The following is a 10,080-nucleotide window of genomic DNA, read 5'->3' as shown; positions in this document are numbered from 1 at the left end:
AGAAATCAACTTTTAAGTAAAAATTTTTTCCAAATTCCTCTCCTTTTACTACTCATATACAACATTCAACAAAATACACAGAAATCATTTTTTTATACGAAAAAAGTGGGAGGTCAAGGGTTAATAACACTTTTTAGTCATTCGTATCAAAATAGCCGATTCGTATATACATATTTGTTCTCAAATAGTAAACAAAGAGCCCGGCAGTGTGCCGCATGCGCCTTTCAACCGCACAATTTGCGCAATCGTTTCAGGTAACTACAAATGTCGTGCATAATTTAATTTATACGTGTTGTAATACTATATATTGCACTTTAATTTAATAAATATAAGCGGGTAAGAATTTTTAGCGACAGTTCTCGGCGTACCGCGTTAAGGCGCTCAGATTTCTATCGCGTTAAATAGAAACTAAAACGAGCGGCTTCAAATTTTCAAAGTGAGAGTGAGTGGAGAATTTTCAAAGGAAACAAAGGATAAACTGTATATATTTAAGGATATTAAGTTTAACTATATGAAAAAAAAATAATAATAATTTAATGTATTGACACATTTTTAAAAAATGGAAATATTTGCGAGCAAATATCAATAAGAATTTGAAACCCTAAAAAAACTATGAAGAAATAAACACAAGGTGGTTTATTCTGCAAAAAAAAAAAAAAAAAAAAAAAAAAAAAAAAAAATTGGTTGTGTTTAAGCGATTTCGGGTAGTGTGTGAAAATTAGTAAGACTTTGTGAATAACTTATATAACAAAATTAAGTGAAGTTAGTAAGAAGCGGTTTCGAAAGGACTTTTCAACTTGTCCTAAGCAATAATTATATAACTGAATTACGAATATCTCTGAATTAATTAAAATAAATTAACAGAAAATAAAATAGTCATCATGTTGAAAGTGAAGCTGTATCATGTTCTGGTATTGTTCACACTACTTTGTTGCGTAGTTAGCACAGCGAAAATGGTGGCTCCCAACAGCGACCAGTACCAACTAATGCAGCGTACGTCAATACTCTTCGGCTTAACAGTGATTAGTCGTCCGGATATGGTGAGCCAAAACTGTTATACACAACTGCAGGAGGTACAAAAGGCTATGCTTATGCAACAACCTTGGGCTATGAAGAGTAAGTGCTTCTTTTCAAAATTATTGAGATAGATTAGGGTATATGATGCTCAATGGAACTATACTATATATTTTTGTCTTCTTACTTTTCTTGAACTCTACAGTAGAGTTAAGAGCCCTTGGTAAAGTCGTTGAAAAATGCCCGCAGGGCAAGATAGAAAAAAATTGCGATTGCCTCAAAAAATCAAACAATTATGACGAAGTAAGTAAATAGATGCTTATTCGTAGAAAAAATTAATGTCTTCACTTAGCAAAATATCATTTCATGACAACAATGCGTGTTCTGTTGGGTTTAAGGAGGGAGCCTGCTTTAGATGCTTCAAAAAATCGATTTTTTTTGTTTTGCTTAAATCTCTTTAAAAATTATCTAAGAATAGTTATAAATGGGAATCCGAAATATTGTCGCAGCTAAAAGGGATATAAAGTAAATTTTTTTTGGTTAAAAACCATTTTTTTTAATTTTTTTAAAAAATTATAGAATTTTACACTTTTTTTTGGAATTTTTTTTTTTAATTTAACTAGAAGATAAGTTATTAACAAATATGAATTTTTTGCTTCCGATATAAATTGCGACCTGCATCCTGCCGCCGTTCGACAAATGGCCAAGCGAGATACATCGGGCAATTGCTTCTCAAAGACAGAATATCAAAGATTTCGTATCCAAAAAATGATTCGGATAATAGTTAAATATATAGCATAACTAGAAACCCCCACAAATTTTGCTTTAATCAATTATTTCGTTCCCTCCCAAAAAAATTTAAAAAAAAGTAGATTTTTGAAAGCCTCTAAAGTCGGCTCCCCTCTTAAAGGATTTTTTCAACCTTTTTTTCTCATATAAAATAAGAAACAATTTATTAGAATTTTTTGTTATGTTACATACATACACTTCAATAAAAAAAATTCAGATATTTTGGAAAAAAATATTTTAAGCCCGGCCATTGCGACGCCATTTCCGGTGACCACTCGGAAAAAAGATGCGCTCAGGATAACTTTTTACAGAGTCATCAAAAGTGAATAATAAAAAATCGTTTTTAGTTAAAAACTTAACTTAGAAATTGGACGCAGGAAAAAATAACTGATTTAAGAGAAATTTTTGTAATTTATTATTATTATTTTTTTTTTTCAACTAATTGTAATCGAGAAAAAATCCTTCACTCAAGTCTTTAAGAATTGCATCTCAAAGACCTATGTAAAATTTCAGGAAAATCGGTGAACTATGTTTTTGAAATCGGTTGGCAAGAAATCTACAGAAGTTTCTTGCCAACCGATTTCAAAAACATAGTTTCGAGAAAAACGCGTTTAAAGACGGCACACTTAGCCCGCACAAGTTCTCAAGGCTGCAGCTCCGAAACTGTTACTCGGATCAACATGAAAATATATGACAATATTCTAGAGGTATTGTAGAATTCAATAAGTTAATAAAAAAAAAATAGATTTTTTGAAATCCATAAACCCATGTGGCCCCAAAGCAAAAACTATTTTTTTTAACAACTCTCTTGTAAGAATTAACGCACAAATCAGCATTGCCAAATTTTCATCAACTCTTTTAGTATTCCTTGCAAGTACAATAATGGGCAGATACTAGAAGCTGCTAGCACATAGTAACCACAATAAGAGCTGCTCAATAAATTCTTAAAAGTAATAATTATAACCGAAACATTACCGCTCATATATGTACCAAGTTTAATTATATCTATTAACTAACGTTAACTCTCTACCAATCTTATGTGTTCCCCCTTCTTTACATAGTGTTCGATGCATCAGGCGTTCGAGAGCCTGGATTCACAATGGGCAACGGCATCTGGGTGGGTAGTCGTGACACATGTAATGCTGTTAAAACACCCGTTAATCTCAAACTATCTACACATGTACCACACAAAATGAATCCAAAAATATTGACAGATACAGCGCCATTTCCCACAGACTATCGTGTCGTGAATTTGTGGCACAACTCCACATGGCAAATGGATCCAGTGTATATCTACTATGAACCGCGCATTAGTATCGGTCTGTGTTTGCCAAGCGCATGTACAGTAGCTGAGATTAGTCAACTAATGGCCGCCTATGTGGAGGATGAGCTGTTTGTGTCGAATGATGTTTATGATATGCGCATGCGTGTTGAAGGCGTCAAGGATTTAAAATTACGTACTGGCTTCTATTCAAGACCTTCGTTGCTAGTTTTTATCGGCTGCTGGTTACTAACACTCCTGCTGACATTTCTAGCCTTGTGGCAACGTATGAAGCGTAATATCGAAACGGCTGAGGTGGTTGCAAATGGCACGAATTCTACGAACGATCATCTAAAAACGACGAGCCATAAGAGTACGCAATCGTTTTATAATAAGTTTATTGTCTGTTTTGATGTTCAAAACAACTGGGANTTTATTGTCTGTTTTGATGTTCAAAACAACTGGGAATTGCTTTTCCCAACGGGCACAACTGTTGGCACAGACGCTTTTCCGGCGGTGAATGGTTTACGGTTTTATGGTGCAATGGGCGTAATATTATTCCATATACTATGCGGCAGTTATCTGGGATCAGTTAATAAATCCGTGCATTACAAATTAACAAGTAGTTTTGGAAATTTTGACGTTTTTGTGGATCTGTTTTTCACAATAAGGTAAGAGCGATGCAATTTTGGGAATATCTTATTGCTTCGTATTCTAACTACCTTGCCCAGTACTCTAGATAGTATATTTTTTACTTCTCCAAGTGAACTTGTCATGTTTGTTTTACAAAACCTTTGGTTCTAAAAATTGTGTGGAATATTTCTGAGTTCAAGGAAAAGACCGCTCTGACTGCATAGAACCAGAATACAGAGCTGATATATGGCAATGTCATATGCAAAGACTGTGTGCTCCTTCTCCCAAAATGGGATTGCTATAAGTTTTAACTCATTCAAACAGTTATTACAGTATTCCAATACTAAGTTTAGTTGACCATTATTTGGATTACGTTTTTGAAAAAAAAAAAAGTGCGTTATTTATTAAAAGTATCAATGCCCGAAATCTTCCTAAACTGTGACAACTTATGTCGACATTTGTTTCAGCTGAATGACTTATTAAACCTCTTTTAACGGGGTTTTCAATAGGGACACTACAAAAGGAGATCCATAGGAACAGTAAACGGTCCCATTTTTTCTCGCTCTTTTGAAATTTCTCTTCAGTAAGGGTTGCCATTTCATCATGTAAAGATATTCGATCCAACAAGGAGTCGAAATTATTAAAATTTTCTACCAAAGTTCGAAGGCAGTGGCTTAAACTTTAAGAGCACTACCTCCAAGTCATCATAACTGTTTTGTCAGATCAACAAACATTCAATGTTCGTCCAATAGCAAAACTTGAAAACTATTCAGGTTTTGAAAGGAAAATCATCTTCAACGATGAGGCTTATTTCTAGCTAAATGGATTCATCTATAAGACAAAATCTGCGTTATTGGTCAGCCAGTAATACACGCGTACGAGCGTCGACCGTGGTGGGTTCAGCGCCAAGATTTCTGCAAACGTACTCGTGGTGGACATGCAAAAGAAATCGAGTTCCATACAGGAATCGAGAATTTTATTGATCTCCCGAACGTTTTTGATTTTATTTAAAATTTTGTAGCGTTCCTATTGAAAACCCGTTAAAATTACCATTTTTTAAATAAATATTTGTTTGCCTTGGTTTTATAATAAAATAAAATAAAATAAAATAAATTTTTAAAATTTTTTTACAGTGGCTTCCTGCAAACATACCACTTTTTCCGAGACACAAAAACTATTGAGATCATACGAAGCAGTGGTCTAATGAAGAATACAAAAGCGGTATTTATGTACATAATGCATCGTGTGATAAGGTAAGTACCGAAAGCTGCCAACGCTTAATAGTCTGAAAGAGTTATGCCCGACGTCATCATTACAATTTCGGATATTAATAAACACGCTGCCTGCATACTTCGCCAAACAGCATTTTACAACATTTATCATAACAGAAATGTCATGTGAACGAAATGAAAACCGAAATGTTAGTTCGCTCGCGAGCTTAGGGCGTGAGCATAGCTATTCGAAAACATATAAAGTAAGAAAGAAGCATTCTTATTTGTTTCGTCTTTTGCTCTACTTCAAACAGATTGGGTCCGTTGTACTTCCTTGTTATCTGCATGGCCGATGCTGGAGCGCTTTTTATGGACGATACATCGGTTTTCCACTTCAGCCATAAATTATATGCCAACTGCGAGTTGTATTGGTGGCGCAGTGTGCTCTTCATACAAAATCTCTTCAATCACGAAGATATGTGCGTGTTTTGGTCGTGGTCTTCAGCATGTGATATGCAATTTTATATTTTCAGTATAATTCTACTGTTCATCTATACAAAGTAAGTGCATATAGGCAATATATTAGTACTTTTAACTAATACAATATATCTAATTGAACATTTCACTTGCAGACACCCGAAAACCGGCAAAGCTCTCACTCTCGCCACTGTAATAGCAAATTTGGTTTACACTATCCATACAGCTATCACTATGAATTATAAGTTTTCATTTGAGACCACATCGGTGCTGTTCACAGAGCTCTATATGAACTCGTTGTCACGTGTGCTGGCCTACGTAATTGGCGGTTTAGCTGGCTGGTTTTTCGTACAGAACCAAAAAAGGCAACTGTATGCGAATTTCTTTCAAAATCAGTCGCTGCAGGAGTATCTCGGCTGTTCGGCGATCATTTGTTTCTTTACAATCAATTTTGCCAATATCTCAGAAGGTTACTCAGTGGGTTTCTATGTGGCAATGCTGATCGTTCAACGTGTGATATTTTCATCAAGTGTTTGTCTGCTGATATTCGCAAATGCGGCGGGTAGTGTGAAGTGGTTCTTTGGATTGTTGGAGAATCCATTCTTTAAGAAATTCAATCAAATTACTTATGCTATGTTCCTCTTAAATCCTCTACCTATGGCTTTGATGGTCAGCTTCAATAATGTTGGTCGTTATGCAAGTCCATATAGCTTAGTGAGTTCTAGTTTGGTTTGTTAAAATTGTTGTTTTTGACGTTTATACATTTGATATATTTTTAGGTTATCGAATACATTGGCATTTGCATGGTGCTGTATGCGTTCTGCGTAACTTTTGCCTTATTTTTCGAAGTGCCCTATAAGAATATATCTAAAATGTTGGTCCAGCGCACCAAACCCAAGACGAACTAAAGAAAGCTTACTAACGCGAACTGTGATGGAACTAAATCCATGAATGTAAATGCATTTATTGTAACAATGGATGCATTTTAAACAAATAATATTTTTATAATATATAGATAAGATAAATAAAAAAAACTTTGGTATACCATAGATTCATATTAGGTGTTTTATATTGAAGGCATTAAATTGCTTGGAGGGATAGCTGCCAAACCAGCCGTCAAGGCATATACACGTATTTCACTTTTCGAACCAAGTTTTTCGTATATTCTTTCATTCGAAACTATTGTATGACTCCACCAAATCGAGTAAAAATCTACATAGAGCACTAAATCATTATATAGTTTAGGCGGAACTTTTGTTCAGGCAATGATGTTAGGAAAGGAACTACTATACTAATACATCGGTTATCACTGACCAGTTGGGAAAAAAATTTGGAAAGCTTTTGACGCGATACGTCTTTAATGAAAAAGCTGGTACAAATGTGGATGACAGGGTTCTTATCAGTTGTAATCTACATGACCGAAATTTTGTTTAAACTTAGAAAAAAAAAAAAAATAATCTAACAATTTTTACTATTTTTTCCTCTTATGTGAAATTAAATTTGTACTCGCTGATACAATCTCGCCAAATTTAAGATGGAATATTTTATATCTCATAAACTAAGCAACTTACTTGAATCAAAATTTGAAACACAGATAGATGTTGTGTTTCTAGAACAGCTCCAAATCTCATTAATTCGTACCATAGCGACATATGTATGTTTGAGAACTTGACTTATATAATAAACATAATGTTTGACAACTCTATACCGGAAATATTGTTATGTATTATATTTATATAAAAATTTATTAAATCATATAGTGTAGTATCGAACTAAAATTACAGAAGTAGAGCTTTATGATCACTTCATTTAACAAGCAATAGCCATAAGCGTCGAATGAATTATTCCGCTAAATTATCCGTTACTATATATGGTATAATTCTGTTCTTGTTTGCAGCAGTTTCATATTTTTATATTGCTAGAATGAAACAGTTTATTTTCTAGCATCCGTGGAACAGCTGTTGAAGTCACAGTGTACTAGATGAAGAGCTTTATTGTTGGCATTTTAAGAAGAGATAGAGCCATTGTTTCCCAACTTTTATTAACTATATCTTTAATTGCCTTATACCTTATATCCATATCCGTTTTATACTATAATAGTAACATGTCTTTCTTCAACATGATCCTGTGCAATACCCTCGCGTTTTCATTATTTGAAGCAGATTTCTCAAATTAGAGTTTTTATTTCATTTTAAAATTACATCGTACTTGTTGGCTTTTTAGTTTAAGTTTAATCGGTTGAGATGTAAAAGGAAATATAGTAAAAAAGTATAATAATAACAAAACATGAAAATGGGTATATTAAAGAGAAGCACGGCAAGCAAAGCCTATTTTTAGACACTCCCTGTTTTAGTGCTTCGCTTTGATGACAAAGTATTGATTGCCAAGCAAAGCGAAGAAAGTTCTATGTATAATAATCAGTCATTAGTCACTCGTATTCTGAAAAGACGTTCCGTAGATGAGTATTTGTTTGCAAAAGTAAATAAAAACCCCGGCAGTGTGCCCCATGCGTAGCTCAGCAGCGGAGCAAAAGAAAACAATGCAAAATTTGTGAATAGTCTGAGTTCACTAAGCGGCGGATAATTAATTCGTATGTGCTAATAGGTAAGTTATTGCACTTTAAATTAATAAATATGAGCACATTCGAATTTTCTTTGACAGTTCGCGTAAAACGTTAAGGCGCTTCGATTTCAAAGCTTATAAGCGGGAAGCGAAATAGAAACGAAAACGGAAGGTTTCAAATTTCAAAGTGAGAGTGAGTTTAAAGGATGTTAAGGATACTAGGATACTACAACTATAGTTGAAGTGGGCTATAAAGTGAAATTGTAAAAACAAGCGGCACTTTTTTTTAGAAAATTGATGTATTTTAAAGAAAAATATCAGAAAAACCTGAAATAATAAAAAAGTTATTTTTTCCATCAAATGGAATCAGTTGTGCTCAAGTGACTTCGACAAGTGTGGGGAAATTGACAGTGAATACAACATTTTACAAAACGAGAAGAAAGAAAAATATTGTAATTGTCAAAACGAAAAAAAATCAAGTAGACTTTTCGGTAAGTCTTAAGATAACATAATCGAATAAAAATACTTTTGTATTAATTAAAAAAAATTTAAATAAAATAGTCAACATGTTAAAAGTGAAGCTTTATCAAGTGCTGGTGTTATTTACATTACTTTGTTGCGTAGTTAGCACAACAAAAAAAGTGAGTTCTAATAGTGAAAAATATGAAATTATGCAGCGTTCGTCAATACTCTTTGGCCTAACAGTGATAAGTCGTCCGAATATGGTGAGCCACAACTGTTATTCACAACTGCAGGAGGTTCAACAGGCTATGCTAATGCAACAGCCTTGGGCTATGAAGAGTAAGTGCACTTAAAAGAAGAAGAAAAATATATATTTTTTTTTTATTGTCGAAGTGCTTCCTTTCATGGGAAAGATTACACAATATATTCGCTCTACGAAACCAGATATACTAGGATAGTAGAAAAAAAAGTGATATAAGAGTTATCACCCTATTAGAAGTGTTTGTGGTGCTTCATCTTACTATCCTTGAATTCTAAAATCAGAAATTATTTATTGCATGGTAGGTATGAGAATGAGAGAGTTAAATATTTGATTCATGAAACTTTTAATATTGTGGGGGATTTAGATTTTGATTTTGCTGCTTTATGCTTTCACTAAAGCTACAATTCAGGAATAAATATTTTTCTTAGAGAATGTGTTTCGAACCAGAAAAAATATTAAATATTATATTATTAGTGAAGAATTTAGTACAACTTCTTCTTCTAAAAATAATCTGCATTAATTTATTGTTAAAAACAAGGATAGAAGTGGCAAAAATTTTTCCAAAAAAATCCTTTAAGCAAAGAACCCAATCTATAAATACCCTTCTAACAGACTTTATGTGTTGAAAAGCGTCATGTGTGAGAAAAGGATACACTTGCGTAAGAGTGTTCAACGGGCCATTCTCTTTAGAAAGTGTGGTTGGTGCATATTTTGCAATCAGAAACTGAAACTGAAGGTGAAGGAAACCGAAAGTTACTATCCGGCTGAGAGAGGCTGGGGGTGTAGATGAAACTTCTGCCAGGACATTTTTTAATCCTCGTCCAAAGAAACTCCGGCAGTATTATCCCTGCCATCATACTTGCGAGGGAGAAATAGATAGGAAGAAGTCGCTGGAGTCGAGGGCAGACAGCTAATTTCGGGATAGGACCAGGCCATAGTAGTTAACCTATTGCACAGAAACGCAAGCTACGATGGTAACGCGGCAATAGAAGCTTTGAATACAATAACAGTGCGCTAGAGGCTGTTAAAGGCAAGCCTAATCTCACTATCAGCGGCACTTTTTACATAACCCAGGTTTAGGTACTAGCATGATCAAAGGCAATCAGCTTTGATTGGTTGGTAAGGAAAAGGCCTCAGGATTGCAGTCCTTAGATACAGAACTGCTTGAGGGTATTTGTAAAATCTAATAACTTATAGTTCGTTAATTACGTTAACAACTGATCGACAAATCGAGTATAATAATATTTATTAATTTACTAACCCTTCCACTCTTCTATATTCCTACTTCTTTACAAAGTGTATGATTCATCAGGATTTAAAGAGCCTGGCTTCATACTGGGCAATGGCATGTGGTTGGGCAGTCGCGACACTTGTAATGCTGTTAAAACACCCGTTAATCTCAAACTATC

General features: G+C 34.2%; 1 protein-coding gene across 1 annotated transcript in view; it reads left to right on the top strand.

The window, feature by feature from the left end:
- The first annotated feature begins 707 nt into the window (after positions 1–707).
- The window catches only part of LOC108970045 (nose resistant to fluoxetine protein 6-like), an 11,624-nt gene continuing 2,251 nt past the window's right edge, over positions 708–10,080 (top strand). The window contains exons 1-2 of the mRNA XM_018935148.1: positions 708–1,116; positions 2,865–3,460. Coding sequence (XP_018790693.1) covers positions 882–1,116; positions 2,865–3,460 — 831 coding nt within the window. The 5' untranslated portion in view covers positions 708–881. The remainder of the gene's footprint in view (positions 1,117–2,864; positions 3,461–10,080) is intronic.

Source organism: Bactrocera latifrons, unplaced genomic scaffold, assembly GCF_001853355.1.
Source record: "Bactrocera latifrons isolate USDA-ARS-PBARC rearing strain unplaced genomic scaffold, ASM185335v1 scaffold_28, whole genome shotgun sequence".
Lineage (NCBI taxonomy): Eukaryota > Metazoa > Arthropoda > Insecta > Diptera > Tephritidae > Bactrocera > Bactrocera latifrons.
This window is presented reverse-complemented; position numbering and strand designations above follow the sequence as displayed.